Source organism: Gopherus evgoodei, unplaced genomic scaffold, assembly GCF_007399415.2.
Source record: "Gopherus evgoodei ecotype Sinaloan lineage unplaced genomic scaffold, rGopEvg1_v1.p scaffold_66_arrow_ctg1, whole genome shotgun sequence".
Lineage (NCBI taxonomy): Eukaryota > Metazoa > Chordata > Testudines > Testudinidae > Gopherus > Gopherus evgoodei.
In genome coordinates this window covers 306478-325720 of record NW_022060087.1, presented here as the reverse complement: position 1 = coordinate 325720, position 19243 = coordinate 306478, and the positions used below count along the sequence as shown (strand labels likewise).

At 51.9% G+C, this 19243-nt stretch overlaps 1 protein-coding gene across 1 annotated transcript; it reads right to left on the bottom strand.

The window, feature by feature from the left end:
* Positions 1–46: 46 nt before the first annotated feature.
* On the bottom strand, positions 47–16204 carry DSN1 (DSN1 component of MIS12 kinetochore complex). Its single transcript, XM_030547696.1, has 12 exons — positions 16065–16204; positions 9170–9206; positions 8526–8586; positions 7647–8009; positions 6309–6382; positions 5311–5383; positions 4739–4826; positions 4077–4136; positions 3362–3433; positions 2584–2731; positions 2038–2125; positions 47–405 (listed from the first exon to the last, which is right to left on the bottom strand). The coding sequence occupies exons 1-12, from the start codon at positions 16097–16099 to the stop codon at positions 299–301; spliced, it is 1206 nt and encodes a 401-aa protein (XP_030403556.1). The 5' UTR covers positions 16100–16204; the 3' UTR covers positions 47–298.
* Positions 16205–19243: the final 3039 nt, after the last annotated feature.

The following is a 19243-nucleotide window of genomic DNA, read 5'->3' as shown; positions in this document are numbered from 1 at the left end:
CCGCCCCCAGCAGCAGCAGCAGCAGCAGCAGCAGAGGCCAGACGGATCCGCGCAGGGGCCACGCCCCGCAGCTTTATTGTCAGCACAGACCCCAGTGACACAGCAAGGCGCCCCCCCCCCCCCCCCCGCTCAGTCCTAGAGCCCCAGGCCCTGGGACAAGAGTGTCCCCCCCCCCACGTGCACTGAGTGAGGCAAGGGGGGGGGCTAAGCCCCCCCCCGGCCTCCTGGACCCACAACCACCTGGACAAGGCAGGGAGTAAAGGCAAAGGAGGCAATGACCGTCCCATGCGAGTCCTGTTTAGCCCTCAGGGGGCTGCTGGCCTAGGGTGACTGGTGGCTTCTTTGGGGGAACTTTGAGTAGTTTCCGAATTGGTGAGTTTTCCAGGTGCTGAAAAGTCCTTGATGCTGAAAGAGAAGCAACAAAATCCCCTGTTATCTCCACACCATCTAGGGAAAGGCTCTGGCTAATCTGAACCAGTTACAACGGAGCAGAGACCTGGCTGCCAGGATCAAATTCTGGTTGTGCCCTGGCTTGGCTGAGGTCTTGAACAGGGCCCTGGGCTTTTCTGTGCATCAGTTTCCCCACCCCTGGATTGTATAGTCTGCATTTAAGGATGTGACCTAAACATGTCTCCACAAACCCATCATTGTGAGTCAGACTGTAGAGCAAGGGGTCTAAACATTTACATTTCCTCTTGCGCCTAAAGGCAGAGTTCAGCATCCACAGATTTAGGGCTGATTTTATGAATCCTCAGACCGGTGAAGAACATAAGAACAGCCCTACTGGGTTAGACCAAAGATCCATCTAGCCCAATAGCCTGTCTTCTAAAAAGCCCACAAAAGCTTATGCTGAAATAAATTTGTTAGTCTCTAAGGTGCCACAAGTACTCCTGTTCTTTTTGTCTTCCAACACTGGACAATGCCAGGTGCCCCACAGGAAATGAACAGAACAGGGAATCATCAAATGATCCACCCCTTTGTTGCCCAATTCCCAGCTTCTGGAAAAGAGGCTAGGGCTACCACCCTTGCCCATTCTGGCTAATAGCTATTCATGGACTTATCCTCCATGAATTTATTTATTTATTAAAGCCCTTTATAGTCTTGGCTTTTACAACATCCTCTGGCAAAGAGTTTCACAGGTTGTGCGTTGTGTGAAAAAAAATACTTCCTTTTGTTTGCTTTTAAACTGCTGCCTTTTAATTTCATTTGATGACGCCTAGTTCTTGTGTTATGAGGAGTAAATAACACTTCCCTATTTACGTTCTCCACACCAGTCATGATTTTGTAGACCTCAATCATATCCCCCCTTGTCTCTTTTCCAAGCTGAACAGTCTGTTTTTTTTTTAATATCTCCTCATATGGAAGCTTTTCCATACCCCTGATCATTTTTGTTGCCCTTTTCTGAACCTTTTCTGATTCCAATATCTCTTTTTTGAAATGGGGTAACCACATCTGCATGCAGTATTCAAGATGTGGGCGTTCCATGGATTCAGAGAGGCAATATATGTACATACATAAGAGACCTGATATGGGAACAGCCTTAAATAGGCAATTGTGAGAGGTGCCATTTGTTATTTTCACTAACATGGCCATATACTATGGTCTCTCTCAATACAATATTCAGTAAAATGTCCTCAACAGCTATAGAAATCCAGGATTTCCTTGTGTAATACACTAGAACGAACTGCATACATAGGCAGAATGTCAGCAATGAAGGAGGGTGGAGTAAGAGCTTAAAGTATAAAATAAACAATAAACCCTTTTTAAGGTAACTTGCACTCAATGTCATTTTCCCCTCACTAGGTTTTTAATAGTATAACAAGTACTGTGTGAAGCAAACAGTATCACTTTAAAAAAACAAAAACAAAAAACAACTCTTCTAATGACAGCTTGTCAAGGTACTGCCAAAACAATTTAGGGGTGAGAGGAAGAGAACAAAAATTAATCCATCTCCCTCTATAGCCTTCTGGGTTTTATTGGTTAACAAAGGTTCGGATAGGAAGCATTTACTGTCTGATGGCTGGAACGTCTGCTTACCAAGTTGCTCTGACAGATTCCGGAGGTACCGTGTACTGTCTTCTGTGAATGCCTGCAACAATTTCACTGCCTGCTGCAGTTCATCCAGCTGCAAAATAAAACAAAAAAAGTTTTCAGGGAAACTCAGAAGATGAGAGAGAAAACTCTTTGGAAATTTAGTGAACTGGGTGAATACAGCAAATGCCAAACCAAAGCATTTGGTGATGATTTCATTAGAAATTTCCACTTATTTCCCTTTCATAACCTGTAATGCAGATTTGGACTGTAGAATGATATTGAAATACGACAGCAGATTCCTTGTGTACATTGCGGGAAAACATTTATTAAACAATGTACTATGTTCAGTGACCTCACTGTGTCAATTCCTTATTGGCATAGAGAAGAGAATGACTTCTCTAAGGTAAACAAGCTAATTAGTGGGTCTTGTATAGTCTGACATCTTCTAAAGCTGAATGATTCAGACATGACAGGCCAGCTGACACTTCTGTGTTTGCACCATTATAGACTTTTAAAACTCTTTAATGTATTTCAGACCCTATAACTCACCACAAGCTCCATGCAGTCAAAGACCTCACCCTGGCTATCTAGTATTTTCCCATAGTTAGGCTTGCTACTGAGAACTTTGGCCTGTGATGCTCCGAGATAACTAGCAGGCTCCACTTGCACATCATTCGTCTTGCACCGCTCCAGTTGTCTTGAAAAGAAAAAGCATGGTACACATAATAACCACTGCACATGGGGAGTATCCACTTTCCAATGGTGCCCAGCATAGATGTGTCTAGAAGCAGATTTATTTGCCTTTCTGACATCTGCCACAAGATCTTCAACGTGTCCCATTAAAAGAAATTTTAAAACTTATCACAAATACTGTCAGAAAATCAGTTCCTAGCTACACATTCTAATTAAACAAGTTTCCATAATTTGCCACATCTCCAATGACAGGACCTGAGTGTACTTTTCATTTCAGAGTCCTATGCTGAGTATTTTTAAACAAGACTTAATTCCTTTAACATATTCTCTTCCATGTGTTCTTCAGGACTGACAGCATGATTAACAACCAGAATTTCTTGTATAACCTTTGCTGCTGGTTCATTATGCAACTGTGGGCTGATGATATTTAAATTAAACTATGCATGGAAAAAACACCTGATTGACAACTGATCACAAAATGCTGAAGTCTTTTAACAAACAATTTGGGTTCTAGAGGACTGGAATTAAATACAACAGAGGATCACATTAACCAGTGACTAGCACTATTAGATTCTGAATATTAAATCTAATTTTTGGCTGAAAAGGACAGACAGAAAAAGGATAATAATCTAACCTGGACATTTCTTCTGCACTTTTCTGGAAACTCAGTAAAAGCTGATCCCAAGTTTGAGACTCTGTAGTAAACCTTTAGAATGAATGAATAGATGAAAGAACGTTACTACATACTGTGGGAGAGGAATTACCTCCCTTGGGCTTCACTAATGTAAGAGGCCTAAAGAAATTACACCAGAACCCTAGCTTTTACTCTAGGCCAGAATTTTGCCTTCTGATTTACAATAGACAGATACACAGATGCACATGGGGACAGATTCAGCCATGAAATAAACCAGTGCTGACTTAAGTGGAGTTAGGACTGCTTATATCACAGCACAGCCAGTCTCTCAGATTTCTATCTCATGTGAATGCTAATGATTACCTCCAGACCACAAGCTGCTTGCAATTCATGCACTGCTTGTGGTCCAATTCTAGGACTTACAAAGGCAGGCTTAGAGGTTGCCCAATGTCTCGAAAAACTAAAACAATAAACTCAGTGACCTGGAGCACCAAGATGATTGAGGGTGGAAGAATGTCCAGAAAAATCTCAGAGTGAGTTTCTCTGTTTAATAGAACCTAACTGAGTTGCTTCTGTGTTAGGCTTCTCTTCACATAGTGTACTGTCCCCATTTCAGATGCTTGAATCATTGCTGATAACACCAAGAACTATGAGAAAAGGCCCATCTCTGTCCATTCAGCCATACAAAACCAGGCCTAGGCTCAGTTATTCTTACCTGTTTATATAGTCCTTCATCTGGGTCAATGACGCATTTAGTGCAGGGTCTGATAAAATACTACAACAGAGAAGTACAAGTTCAGAGAGATTTTAAGGAGGTGTTTATGGGCAATATCTATGCAGGGTTATGATGATTGTTTAGTGTTTGTGCAGCACCTCTGTGTAAATGCAGTGTACCATACTTCATTCAAATTTGTGGTTATTCTAGGATATAAATGTAAACATGAAAACTCCTGCTGATTGCCAAGCACTAAAGTAGACACTTTGGTGCCATGACTATTAAGATGAACATTCTCCTTTAGAGTCATTAGCATTAAATACACTTTCCAAATTTTTCACAGCTATAGCTGACACAGCCCTGTATAGCCCATTTGTCTAATATGTGGACTCTTAACACTCACAATCGCCAAGTTCCAATGTAAGTTTTGCAAGCAAGAATTGTGGCATTTTAGCCTGCCGACCCTCATTATAAATTGTACCTAATATCAGAAACTAAGAGCCTGCAATAAGTCATTGCTGTCTCCAGTGTCTGCAATATGAATCTTGACAAGTTTCATGAATTGCAGTGTAAGATAATCAGTCAAGCACTGGGACAGGAATAACAAACTCCAGCTCCATGACATGTTGCAACAACACTGTGTGACCACAGGGAGTCATTACCCTTTCAGCTCTTCTGTACATTTCTTTAGCGTTCCATCTAGTTTCAGTCTCTCTGCACAACGCATCAGCTCTTCTGAAACTGAATTCACTGGAGGTGGGGACAAGACAACAATAAAACAAAGTGAAGTAGTTAAACAGCAGACAATACCTGCTCTCTGCAGAACTAACTCACACTGAAGTAAAATACATGGAACAGTAGTACTCAGGCTCACATGCCAAGATGTTACGTAACCCACGAACCCCACTTTTACAGCATAACCAGTTCAGTTCCCTAACAGAAGGCATTCCAGATACCAGTCACGCTAGCTTTGGCAGAGAGAGAATATACGTGATGAAAGCTTACTCTGGGCATTCTCTTGGCACCACTGATGATGCACAGGCTGTTATTAGAAGCACCAATTTCAAGGGATTTTTTTGTCTGCTCAAGCTCCTTCTTCCCAAGACATTTGGTTCCCTCTGGAGTGGAAATTGAGTGACCCTTCCCCTGTGCAAGTTCAGAGCTAGAGATGGATTATTACTCTCCTCAATGTATAGCATTACCCTTTCATTAAATATATCACACGAAGACCCACCATTTGCTTTAAAAGCCTCAGGGCTGAAGCCATCAGTCTGCTTCAAGAAGTGCTGAAGCTTCTGGGCAGAGAACTGCGAGAACAGAGAAGAGAGTGAGGTATTTGTTTTGTTTTTCCTTTTTTAGACTATTCAAAATATCCCATCTGACAGTGGGCTGCTTTTCATTAGACCATCCAGTGGGGAAAAGGGCGGAATAAACTCCATAAAGCAGTTATCAAAGTTTTGCCAAGTGCAACAGGATGATGGTTATAGAATCTCAGCAGGTTCTCTCTTTCAGGCTTATTACAAACAATGGAAAGCATGACAAAAGTGTCTTTTTTGCACTCGCTCTGTTTTAAAGACTGAACACTGGGCACTGATGTCAGTGTGCAGCCAAAACTAGAGAAAAGCTTTTAGCATTGCGTCAGTCAAATGCCTGTGGTATTATGCAGCAGGAAACAGTATCTTGCTAGGAGTGAAATTATAAAATCCTACAACCCAAAAGTCACAAAGCTTACTGCATCTGAACATTTTCTGGCAATTTGTCTTTTGATAGAAACATTTTATTTTCCATAGGACTCCAATATGTATAAAAACCAATCCAAAGTTAATACCTCTTAGTTGGTATGACAAAGTAAAATGTGCCACAGCCTAAGTTCTACAAACTATTTAATCTCTCTCACTCATTTCACAGTTACATCAGTTTATAAACTGTAAAGTTTAGCTTTTGTATCATTTTCAAAGTGTCTGCAGTCAGTTAACCTTCACAACACTTTTACGGCATTTATTCCCCCATTTTACAGAAAAGGAAACCAAGGGATAGGGAAGTGGAGTGACCTCTCCTTACTCACAGAGGGATTCATTTGGGACTAGAACTCAAGAGTCCTGCCTCTTGCTAGACCACCTCACCTCACCACACTTCATTTACAGATTAAAACTCATCAAGAAAAATGAAGTATAAGAAGCAGAGTAATACACAAATAATTTGTTTTTAGCAAAATGGTTCTTTCAACCTTACCTGGAAACTAGACAGCAGGAGCCTGGAAAGCCTGTCAGTCTCAGGCAAATCAAGGCTGATTGATTTGCTCAGCTCTAAAAAAGTTAAACACAAACACATTTAAAAAGACAAGTTTACCTCAAAAGGTGAGCAGTTGAAATGTCCCTGAGCTGGACACTGTAAATACTGATGCACATACACACAAAAGCAGGGACAGTCTATCCAGTAACTTCATTGCCAGAAGAGCCAATCTCAAATGCTAAACAGAGGGAGGCAACAAAGCAGATGCTTAATGTTGCATCTCAGAAGGGTAATGAAAACTTTAACATATAAGTTCCTTTTTAACTCAAGCAGCCATTAAGAGAGCTGTTAACTCCCTAATGCCGAGTCCTGCATTTACTCCTGCACTGGAGGAGGGTCCATCAATCTGGGACTGGGAAGTTCCTTTCTATGCATGCTCTAGTGCAGGGGTAGACAACCTATGGCACACATGACAAAGGCAGCACGCAAGCTGATTTTCAGTGGCACTCATACTGCCCGGCTCCTGGCCACCGGTCTGGGGGGCTCTGCATTTTGATTTAATTTTAAATGAAGCGTCTTAAACATTTTAAAAACCTTATTTACTTTACATACAACAATAGTTTAGTTATATATTCTAGACTTATAGAGAGAGACCGTCTAAAAATGTTAAAATGTTTTACCAGCACTCAAAACCTTAAATTAGAGTGAATAAATGAAGACTCAGCACACCAATTCTGAAAGGTTGCCGACCCCTGCTCTAGTGGATGAATCTCACACACTACAGAAGGAACTGCTTTGAAAAATAAAAGAAAAAGAAAAGGGTTATGGAGAATCAAACATATAACTCAGTCTCCGGGCTGCCTGCATGGAACATGCTCCTGGATAGAAGCTTCCAACTTCTACACTGAAAGGTCTGATGAGGTACTCCAGGTTTTTATTAAGCAGAAGTAGTGCATTGCACTCAGCCAGACACTACTCCTCACCCTTAGAACCTTTGTATTCAGTGTATGGTGCACGCACACACACACACTTCTGAGCTGTTCATGTCTTCTTTTGGGCAAGGACACCTGACAGAACTATAGATAGCCCTTTAGCTCAAAGTGGACCACTGTGGCACTCATGGGCTAAACATCCATTTAAAGTCAAAACTGAAAGGTCTCATTTAGTGCTGTACTCAGAGGAAGTTGCCAAACATAGCCCTAACTGCAGCAAAGTCTGGGCCCAATCACGGCATTGGTGCCTTACACATTGCACCCATGAAGTCAGAGTTCCACTTGTCAGAATTCTCACACAAGGATCTCAGCATAGTTTAATCACAAGTAGGTACATGACACCTACCAGTGACATCCTGATGGAAAGGAGGCAGCGACTTCCGGTGGTTGGTTCCCTTCAGACTGGAGCGAGACCAGGAGCGACGTGTGATTTGTGGGCTAATGGCAAGTGCCCTTGGGGACAAGTTAAATGAACTTGAAGCGAGGCCTTTCCTGGGACTGCCTCTCCAGGGAGATATCCTCTTGGGACTGGGACTCCGGGCAGCTTTCTTGGGGCTAGGACTAGGACAAGACCTTTTCCTGGTAGCCGCTCTGACTTTGTCATTGGGACTTGCTCTCACATTAGCCTTGTTTCCAGGCCCAAGACTAATAACTTTGTTTGGCTCTGAAAAGTGTTCAGGCTCCACTTTCTCCTCACTGGGGTCACATTCTAGAAAAAATGGACATATCAGATAAAATCCACTGAAACACTAAAGCAGAGGGAATGACCTCTCATGGAATTTGAAATGGGAATATAGGGCGTTTCACCTATGCATCACTGTTTCAAACCCAGCCCAGGGTGGCAGTGACTGAAAGATATTACAATCTGATGGCTGTGTTACCTTTTTCATGGAACTGCCACAGAGTAAAAGTGTGGACCATTTGAGCCCCCTGTTCCCACCCGCTCCTTCAATTCATCTTTAGATCCAGCCTCTGCAGAGTCTAGGAAGGGCGGAAGAACAGGGCTATAGAGATGAAAGAAGATTGTGCTTTCCCAATCTGGCTCTGTAAGCAATCTAATACTGCAAATCCCCTCACACTCCGTTCACAGTGAACGTGAATGCTGTGATTATCCCTGTGTGTGAAGCAGCTCTAAAAACCAAACTAACTTGACTGCTGAAAATGTGTCACATCACTATAATTTACCCAGGGAACTAATAATTAGTTCTTTGAAATAATGCCTCACCTTGTGTCCCACCACTGTTCTTTCCATCTTCAACACGGGGGAGGTCCTGTTGGGGGGGATTCTGAGAAATAAACATTTTCCATGATATATTTTAGTTCTACAAAATAGAAATCCATATGGACACAAGGAGTGGGAAGAATAGGCAGGATGCCTGCGTGGCTAATCCTCTAAAGCTTAAAAAAATGCATAATCAAATTCTTTCTTTTCCCAACGATCAATCTCAAAGGTCATTGATACTGGCTAGGCAGCTGGTATGCTGCAACTGCTGCTTATTATGAGCAACATGATCAGTTCAGTGCCAATTTGTCCTTTTCCACATCCCCCAACTGTTGACATCTCGTCTCATTTGCTTAGACCAGTGACGTTCCACCGTTCCCACCTAGCAATATATGAAGCACAGGAAGACTGTGACTCCTTCATACCCTGTTTGCAATGCCTTCATGGGTCGTGACTTCCAGACCAAGAGCCCATGGCTTAAGCTGCAAGCTCTTTGGGACAGAGATCGTTTTTATTACATGGTTCCATGCAGAACTTAGCACATAGAGGCCCTAATCCCAGACAGGGGCTTCTAGGCACTACTGCTATACAAATATATAACAAAAATCCATTTTAAAGCTGGGGCAGGGCACACTCCGACTCCTCACCTGCAGCTGCGTTTCCTGTAGCCAAGCTTCTTGGGTCCTGCAACACCAAACACACACGGGATAATAACCTGGCCAAAGCTGCTGACTTATGCGACCACACAAGGCATCCCTTGAGCCCACCGGGCCCTGATTCCAGGACACGGTTCGTGTCAGAGCCAGGGCGGGAAGGCCAGGCACGGGGACAGTCACCCCCTCCCGCTGGGCAGCTCGCGGACGTGAGGCCTGTCGCCTATAGGGCGCAGCTAGACCCGGGCTGGCAAGGGGCAGCTGCAAAGAGAGAGGGCGGGTGAGGGGCAGCACCCCAGGGAGGAGTGACCCCAGGGCAGAGATAGGCGGCCAGCTATCGGGGCAAATGGGTGAGGCCAAGGGGCAAGCACCCCAGGAAGGGGAGGGAAGGGTAATCCCAGGGCAGGGATAGGCACCCAGCTCTCGGGGGTATGGGTGAGGGGCAGCACCCTGTGAGGGAGGGGTGATCCCAGGGCAGGGACAGGCGCTGAGCTCTCAAGGGAAATGGGCGAGGCCAAGGGGCAGCACCCCTCAGAGGGGAGGGAGGGGTGATCCCAAGCCATGGATAACTGGCCAGCTCTCAGGGGGATGGGTGAGGGGCAGCAACCCCAGGAGGGGAGAGAAGATCCCAGGGCAGGGATAGGCGCCCAGCCCTCGGGGGGATGGGTGAGAGGCAGCACCCCGGGAAGGAGGGGTGACCCCAGGACAGGGATAGGTGGCCAGCTCTTGGGGTGAACAGGCAAGGAGCAGCACCCCTGGGAGAAAGGGAGGACCCACCCCAGTGCACCGAGCTCTGGGAGGGATAGACGAGGGACAGCACCCCGAGAGGGGAGGGAGGAGTGACCCCAGGACAGGGACAGGCGTCCAGCTCTCGGGGGGAACGGGTGAGGGGCAGTACCCCGAGAGGAGAGGGAGGAGTGACCCCAGGGCAGGGATAGGCGCACAGCTCTGGGGGGAACGGGTGGGGGGCAAAACCCCGGGGGGAGAGGGAGGAGTGACTCCAGCACAGAGATAGGCGCACAGCTCGGGGGGGAACGGGCGGGGGGCAGCACCCCGGAAAGGGGGGTGACTCCAGGGCAGGGATAGGTGCACAGCTCTAGGGGGAACAGGCGGGGGGCAGCACCCCGGCGAGGGGGGGGTGACCCCAGGGCAGGGATAGGCGCACACTCCGGGGGAAACGGGCGGGGGCAGCACCCCGGGAAGGGGGGTGACCCCAGCACAGAGATAGGCACAGAGCTCTGGGGGGAATGGGCGGGGGGGCAGCACCCCGGGGGGAGAGGGAGGAGTGACCCCAAGGCAGGGATAGGCGCACAGCTCTGGGAAGGGAATGGGCAGGGGGCAGCTCCCCGGCAAGGGGGAGTGACCCCAGGGCAGGGATAGGCGCACAGCTCTGGGGGGAACGGGCGGGGGGCAGCACCCCGGGGGGAGAGGGAGGAGTTACCCCAGGAAAGGGAGAGGCGCACAGCTCGGGGGGGAACGGGCGGGGGGCAGCACCCTGGGGGGAGAGGGAAGAGTGACCCCAGGGCAGAGATAGGCGCACAGCTCTGAGGGGAGGAACGGGCACGGGGCAGCACCCTGGGGGGAGAGGGAGGAGTGACCCCAGGGCAGGGATAGGCGCACAGCTCTGGGGGGAACGGGCAGGGGGCAGCACCCCGGGGGGAGAGGGAAGAGTGACCCCAGGGCAGAGATAGGCGCACAGCTCGGGGGGGAACGGGCGGGGGGCAGCACCCCAGGGGGAGAGGGAGGAGTGACCCCAGGGCAGGGATAGGCGCACAGCTCTGGGGGGAACGGGCGGGGGACAGCACCCCGGGGGGAGAGGGAAGAGTGACCCCAGGAAAGGGAGAGGCGCACAGCTCGGGGGGGGCACTGGCGGGGGGCAGAGCCCCGGAGAGGGGGGGTGACCCCAGGACAGGGATAGGCGCACAGCTCTGGGAGGAACGGGCAGGGGGCAGCACCCCGGGGGGAGAGGGAGGAGTGACCCCAGGGCAGGGATAGGTGCACAGCTCTGGGGGGAACGGGCGGGGGGGCAGCACCCCGAGAGGAGAGAAAGGAGTGACCTCAGGACAGGGATAGGCACACAGCTCTGGGGGGAACGGGCAGGGGGCAGCACCCCGGGGGGAGAGAGAGGAGTGACCCCAGGGCAGGGATAGGCGCCCAGCTCTGGGGGGGGAACGGGCGGGGGGCAGCACCCCGGGAAGGGGGTTGACCCCAGGACAGGGCTAGGCGCACAGCTCGGGGGGGGAATGGGCGGGGGGCAGCACCCCGGGGGGAGAGGGAGGAGTGATCCCAGGGCAGGGATAGGCGCACAGCTCTGGGGGGGAACAGGCGGAGGCAGCACCCCGGCGAGGGGGGTGACCCCAGGACAGGGATAGGCACAGAGCTCTGGGGGGGAATGGGCGGGGGGCAGCCCCCCGGGAGGAGAGAGAGGAGTGACCCCAGAACAGGGATAGGTACAGAGCTCTGGGGGGGAACCGGGAAGAGAGTGAGGACTGACCCCAGGACAGGGATAGGCGCCCAGTTCGGGGGGGGAACGGGCAGGGGGCAGCACCCCGGGAAGGGGGGTGACCCCAGGGCCGGGGTAGGCGCACAGCTCGGGGGGGAACGGGCAGGGCGCAGCACCTCAGGAAGGGGGGTGACCCCAGGACAGGGATAGGCGCACAGCTCTGGGGGGGGGAAAGGCGGGGGGCAGCACCCTGGGGGGAGAGGGAGGAGTGACCCCAGGGCAGGGATAGGCGCAGAGCTTGGGGGGGGGGAACGGGCAGGGGGCAGCACCCCGGGAGGGGGGGTGACCCCAGGACAGGGATAGGCGCACAGCTCGGGGGGGGAATGGGTGAGGGGCAGCACCCCGGGGGGAGACGGAGGAGTGACCCCAGGACAGGGATAGGCGCACAGCTCTGGGGGGAACGGGCGGGGGGCAGCACACCGGTGAAGGAGGATTGACCCCAGGACAGGGATAGGCGCACAACTCTGAGGGGGGAATGGGCAGGGGGCAGCACCCCGGGGGGAGAGGGAGGAGTGACCCCAGGACAGGGATAGGTACAGAGCTCTGGGGGGGAACGGGCGGGGGGCAGCCCCCCGGGAAGAGAGTGAGGACTGACCCCAGGACAGGGATAGGCGCCCAGCTCGGGGGGGGAACGGGCAGGGGGCAGCACCCCGGGAAGGGGGGTGACCCCAGGGCAGGGGTAGGCGCACAGCTCGGGGGGGAACGGGCGGGGCGCAGCACCTCAGGAAGGGGGGTGACCCCAGGACAGGGATAGGCGCACAGCTCTGGGGGGGGAACAGGCGGGGGGCAGCACCCTGGGGGAGAGGGAGGAGTGGGATGACTATGAGTCGCCAATGTGATACGGCTGTTAAAAAAGCAAATGCGATTTTGGGATGCATCAGGCGGGGTATTTCCTGCAAGGATAAGGAGGTGTTAGTACCGTTATACAAGGCGTTGGTGAGACCACATCTGGAATACTGTGTGCAGCTCTGGTGTCCCATGTTCAAGAAGGATGAATTCAAACTGGGACAGGTTCAGAGATGGGCTACAAGGATGATCCGAGGAATGGAAAAACTGCCTTATGAAAGGAGACTCAAAGAGCTTGGCTTGTTTAGCCTGGCCAAAAGAAGGCTGCGGGGGGATATGCTTGCTCTATATAAATATATCAGGGGGGTTAACGTTAGGGAGGGAGAGGAATTATTTAAGTTTAGTACTAATGTAGGCACGAGGACGAATGGGTATAAACTGGATATTAGGAAGTTTAGACTTGAAATTAGACGAAGGTTTCTAACCATTAGAGGAGTGAAGTTCTGGAACAGCCTTCCGAGGGAAGTAGTGGGGGCAAAAGACTTTTCTGGCTTTAAGACAAAGCTTGATAAGTATATGGAGGGGATGTTATGATAGGATCATTAATTTGGGCAATTGATCTTGGATTACCACCAGATAGGTCTGCTCAATGGTCTGCGGGGAGATGTTGGATGGAATGGGAACTGAGTTACTGCAGAGAATTCCTTCTTGGGTGCTGGCTGGTGAGTCTTGCCCACATGCTCAGGGTTTAGCTGATCGCCATATTTGGGGTCGGGAAGGAATTTTCCTCCAGGGCGGATTGGCTGGGACCCTGGAGGTTTTTCGCCTTCCCCTGCAGCGTGGGGCACGGGTCGCTTGCTGGTGATTTCTCTGCAGCTTGAGGTCTTCAAACCAATTTTGAGGATTTCAATAACTCGGTCCTGGGATAGGGGTTGTTATAAAATTGGATGGGTGGGGTTCTGTGGCCTGCCTTGTGCAGGAGGTCAGACTAGATGATCAGATTGGTCCCTTCTGACCTATGAGTCTATGAGTGACCCCAGGACAGGTATAGGCGCACAGCTCGGGGGGGGAATGGGTGGGGGGCAGCACCCCGGGGGGAGACGGAGGAGTGACCCCAGGACAGGGATAGGCGCCCAGTTCTGGGGGGGGAACGGGCGGGGGGCAACACCCCGGGAATGGGGGTGACCCCAGGACAGGGAGAGGCGCACAGCTCTGGGTGGGAATGGGCGGGAGGCAGCACCCCGGGGGGAGAGGGAGGAGTGACCACAGGGCAGGGATAGGCGCACAGCTCTGGGGGGGAACTGGAGGGGGGCAGCACCCCGGGAAGGGGGGTGTTCCCAGAGCAGGGATAGGCGCACAGCTCTGGGGGGAACGGGCGGGGGGCAGCACCCCAAGGGGAGAGGGAGGAGTGACCTCAGGACAGGGATAGGCGCACAGCTCTGGGGGGAACAGGCGGGGGGCAGCCCCCCGGGAGGAGAGGGGGGAGTGACCCCAGGACAGGGATAGGCGCACAGCTCTGGGGGGAACGGGCGGGGGGCAGCACACCGGCGAAGGAGGATTGACCCCAGGACAGGGATAGGCGCACAACTCTGAGGGGGGAACGGGCAGGGGGCAGCACCCCGGGGGGAGAGGGAGGAGTGACCGCAGGGCAGGGATAGGCGCAGAGCTCTGGGGGAAACGGGCGAGGGGCAGGACCCCGGGAAGGGGGGTGACTCCAGGGCAGGGATAGGCGCACAGCTCTGGGGGGAACGGGCGGGGGCAGCACCCTGGAAAGGAGGGTGACCCCAGGACAGGGATAGGCGCACAGCTCTGGGGGGAACGGGCGGGGGGCAGCACCCCGGGGGGAGAGGGAAGAGTGACCCCAGGACAGGGATGGACGCACAACTCTGGGGGGAACGGGCAGGGGGCAGCACCCCAGGAAGGGGAGTGACTCCAGGGCAGGGATAGGTGCACAGCTCTGGGGGGAACGGGTGGGGGGCAGCACCCCAGGGGGGAGAGGGAGGTGTGACCCCAGGGCAGGGATAGGTGCCCAGCTCTGGGGGGGGAACGGGCAGGGGGCAGCTCCCCGGCGAGGGGGGGTGACCCCAGGACAGGGATAGGCGCATAGCTCTGGCGGGGAATGGGCGGGGGGCAGCTCCCCGGCGAGGGGGGGTTTCCCCAGGACAGGGATAGGCGCACAGCTCTGGGGGGAACGGGCAGGGGGCAGCACCCCGGCGAAGGAGGGTGACCCCAGGGCAGGGATAGGCGCAGGGCTCGGGGGGGGGGGGAACGGGCGGGGGCAGCACCCCAGGAAGGTGGATGACCCCAGGGCAGGGATAGCCGCGCCCAGCTCTAGGGGGGGAACGGGCGGGGGGCAGCACCCCGGGAAGGGGGGTGACCCCAGAACAGGGATAGGTGCAGAGCTCGGGGGGGGGGAGGGGGCAGGGGGCAGCACCCCGGGAAGGGGGGTGTCCCCAGAACAGGGATAGGCACACAGCTCTAGGGGGGGAACGGGCGGGGGGGCAGCACCCCGGGAAGGGGGGTGACCCCAGGACAGGGATAGGCGCAGAGCTCGGGGGGGAGCGGGCGGGGGGCAGCACCCCGGGAAGGGGGGTGACCCCAGGACAGGGATAGGCGCCCAGCTCTGGGGGGGAACGGGCGGGGGGCAGCACCCCGGGAAGGGGGGTGACCCCAGGACAGGGATAGGCGCACAGCTCGGGAGGGAACGGGCGGGGGCAGCACCCCAGGAAGGTGGGTGACCCCAGGGCAGGGATAGGTGCACAGCTCTAGGGGGGGAACGGGCGGGGGGCAGCACCCCGGGAAGGGGGGTGACCCCAGGACAGAGATAGGCGCACAGCTCGGGGGGGAGCGGGCGGGGGGCAGCACCCCGGGAAGGGGGATGTCCCCAGAACAGGGATAGGCGCACAGCTCTAGGGGCGGAATGGGCGGGGGGGCAGCACCCCGGGAAGGGGGGTGACCCCAGGACAGGGATAGGCGCAGAGCTCGGGGGGGAGCGGGCGGGGGGCAGCACCCCGGGAAGGGGGTGACCCCAGGACAGGGATAGGTGCCCAGCTCTGGGGGGGGGGGGAACGGGCGGGGGGCAGCACCCCGGGAAGGGGGGTGACCCCAGGACAGGGATAGGCGCAGAGCTCGGGGGGGGGGGAGTGGGCGGGGGGCAGCACCCCGGGAAGGGGGTGACCCCAGGACAGGGATAGGTGCCCAGCTCGGGGGGGGGGAACGGGCGGGGGGCAGCACCCCGGGAAGGGGGGTGACCCCAGGGCCGGGGTAGGCGCACAGCTCTGGGGGGGAACGGGCGGGGGGCAGCACCCCAGGAAGGGGGGTGACCCCAGGGCCGGGGTAGGCGCACAGCTCGGGGGGGGGAACGGGCGGGGGGCAGCACCCCAGGAAGGGGGGTGTCCCCAGAACAGGGATAGGCGCACAGCTCGGGGGGGAACGGGCGGGGGGCAGCACCCCGGGGGGAGGGGGGGTGACCCCAGGGCGCGCACGGCGGGGGCGGGGCCCCGCTCCCGGAGCCCGCGGAAGGGAAGACGGGTTAGCGCGGCCGCCACCCCCCGGGAGACCCAGCGCGCAGGGCGGGGGGGGGCGCCGCCCCCCACTCACCGGCCCCTCCCGAATCTCTCCGGCCTTGTCTCCATCCCTGCCGCCTTCCGCGCTCACTCAAACAGCCCGGCCGCCGCCCCGCCAACCGCAAGGCCTGTCGGGACCTGTAGTTCTGGGCGGGAGTCGGCGCATGCGCAGCACCCTCCTGTATGCACCGGTGGAAAGAATAATTTATGCGCGGGGCTAGGACGCCGCCAACGTTCGCCCGCTGCAAGGGCTTCTGGGAGATACGCTAGGCAGGGCTAGAGCTGACAGCGCGGGGGGGTTTGACGGAGGCAGGGTTCTGCGGCTAGCAGACAGGCACACAGCAGAGGTTGCAAAGGCCAGTCTGTAGTGAGGATTTACCTGGAAATCTGTAAAAGCAGCTAAGAATCCTGTGCCACCTTATAGACTAACAGACGTTTTGGAGCATGAGTTTTCGTGGGTGAGTGCCCACTTCCGCTGATGCATGTAGTGGAAATTTCCAGGGGCAGGTATATATGTGCTAGCAAGCAAGCTAGAGATAACAAGGTCACTTCAATCAGGGAGGATGAAGCCCTGTTCTAGCAGATGAGGTGTGAAAATCAAGAGAGGAGAAACTGGTTCTGGAGTTGGCAAGCCATTCACAGACTTCTATACAAACGGACTTCACCAGCCCAGTGCCGCCTCTGCTGCCCACTCGGGTATCAGCTGCTCCCCCAAGCTAACAGGCCTCTGTGTGGGAGGAGGTCGCTCAGAACCTGAGCCGGCCAGGCTAGAGCTCCCTTCAGCAGGCTGCAGGCATACTGTTAGCAGAGCCCCACCTCAGCAGTTCCCCCACCCCTCCTAAAGATCAAGGGATTCTTGCTTTGCACGATACAAGCCTCCATCTGTTCTAACCAGCAAAGGGAGTCCTCTAAACGTGCCTACGGTATTTTGGAGTCCAGTAGACGTGAGCATAGGACCTAAGGCTCTCTCATCATGCTACATATAACAAAACAGCCAAACATGGACTGATTAGACACACTGTTTATGAACATGTAGACCCAAAGACAGGCATGCAGGATTTGATAACCTTTTATATCCCATTTAGAGCGCAGTTGTACTGATTATCCTATCCTAAGAGTCCCTACTGTGTTACTTTGATAAGTCACTTCATCTTTTGGCCTCAGTTTCTCTCTAGGGGGATAATGATACTTTCTCTTTAAAAAGGCAATTTACGTTTTGTAAAGTTTAAGCACAATATAAGACAGCAATGCAGTCATTTTTGGAGGGCTAAGTCAAATGTTTTAAATGGTATTTAACATGTATACACAAATACGATTGCCAATTTTGGTTAGACATTCCTGGAGGTTTCATATCATGCCAGTTTTTAATTCCTGCAGATTCTAGGACAATGCTGTAGGGTTGGCAACCCTTTTAAGTTATATAACCCCAAAACAGCAAAGAGCTCCAATACAACGGGAGATAGGGTGCAGAATGGCAGTGAAAAATATATTAGCTTTTTCCTTAACAGGACAGGCTCTGTGTCACATGATTTATCCAATTTGTCCATGTATAAGTTTCCAAATTAAAAAACTAGGTACTATAATAAGATATGTTCATTATCCAGATGTATGTATCTCCTAAAAGAAACACTGATAAATTTATTAATTTGATTTTCCCAACTGATTTTTAGAAGCCTTCATTAGTCCCCTACACATTCTTTGCTATTTTTCATATTACCTTCTGTAAATTGGCAGCCTTATTTATACACACTTTTTAAGCCCACAGATCTGGGGCAATATTGCTCACAGAAAGTTAAATATTCGTACTGTATGATATATATTAATTAGAAACCACCCCTTATTAGCAGAAGCAACTCTCTGAAACATCATACAATCACCTATTATCCAAATTCACAGTGGACTAAACCTGTTTAGCTTTTAGGAGTCAGTAAGAGAGGCAAGGGTCCTCTCAGCACCTGTTGTAGGATCACTTGGATTCTATACAATTCAAAAGAACACAGGGAGACAAACATGGCTTCCATTTACTCATGTGTATATAATGGCAGAACTGGACCAATTGTTTTGGTACTAAGAAAAGCTAGACAGTACCATGAACCCTTCCTCTCAGCATGTTGTTAGTGTCACACACTAACCTCTATATTCACCAATGTTATATGATTATTATATGTTTTGTATGAAGTATGCCATGTGAGGTATCATTTGAAAAGTCATAACCTGTTAAACATTACTGTCCTGTTAAAATGTGGGTATCATTGTATATGGAGTTCTGATTTTGCCACATGCTTGTTACTGAAACCTGTGGGTCTAGGAAAGACCCACAGACTAGCCCCTCAGATGTAACAAAAACAGTAAACAAAAGCCATACATGTGAAGCCTCAGGTGCACAAGAGCTGTGAGTAATACATTTGCAATCCACCTGACAGACACTATGAATTCATTGTCTGCACCGCAAAAGAGTGTATAAATAAGGGACAGTGACATCACCACAGGGCCTCTCCTTCCCCATTCTGTACTCAAGGAAGCAAGATTGTCTGGAAGGCAAAAAGATTCAGTGAACTATGAGGGAGGGGCATGGTCCCGACTGGAAGACTGTCCAGTTAGCATGGACGGCTGAAAGATTTGGGTAAGAAATCCTTTTGCTTTCAAAAGGAATTTAGCATGAAAAAGTGTATGAATAGGAATTAGCTTGCAATTTTGTCTTATTTCTTTTGTAATCAATTCTGTTTTTCTATGCCTCTATCACTGAAATCTATCTTTTTATAGTTAATACATTTGTTTTAATATTTTACCTAAAACAGTGTGGTTGATTGAAGTGATTGGGAAATCTCTTTCTAGGTTAAAATGACAAACTTTATGAGCTTGTATTGCTCAGTAACCAAATAGTATAAGATGGTACATTTCTGGGGTGCAAGGCTGTGACTTAGGGATATGCGGGTGTTGCCCATATATAATTCAAGAGTGGCTGGGCATAACACTCTGGTATAGGCCTGGGGGAGACTTGCATGCTAAAGGCTGTGGTGAGTGGGCAGAGTGGCAGCTCACACAGCAAAGCAAGGCATAGTATACATCAGACTGGAGAATTAAGGGGGCACCACTGTCCTATGATCCAGATCGTACCCTGGCAGATGTAACAGGTCATTTTAGCAAATGCTGTTTTGAGTAATGGTGCATGGGTTGTTTTTGCATTCATATACAGTGAGATTTCTGCAGTCA

What these genes read in the sequence shown, in the direction of transcription:
- DSN1 (XM_030547696.1), bottom strand. Translation starts at nt 16,099, where the DNA reads ATGGAGACAAGGCCGGAGAGATTCGGGAGGGGCCG. An exon ending in GAGAGATTCGGGAGGGGCCG is followed by an intron (nt 9,207 to 16,064) that starts GTGAGTGGGGGG and finishes TTGGTGTTGCAG; the next exon opens with GACCCAAGAAGCTTGGCTAC. An exon ending in TGAGGCTTTTAAAGCAAATG is followed by an intron (nt 4,827 to 5,310) that starts GTGGGTCTTCGT and finishes CCCCACCTCCAG; the next exon opens with TGAATTCAGTTTCAGAAGAG.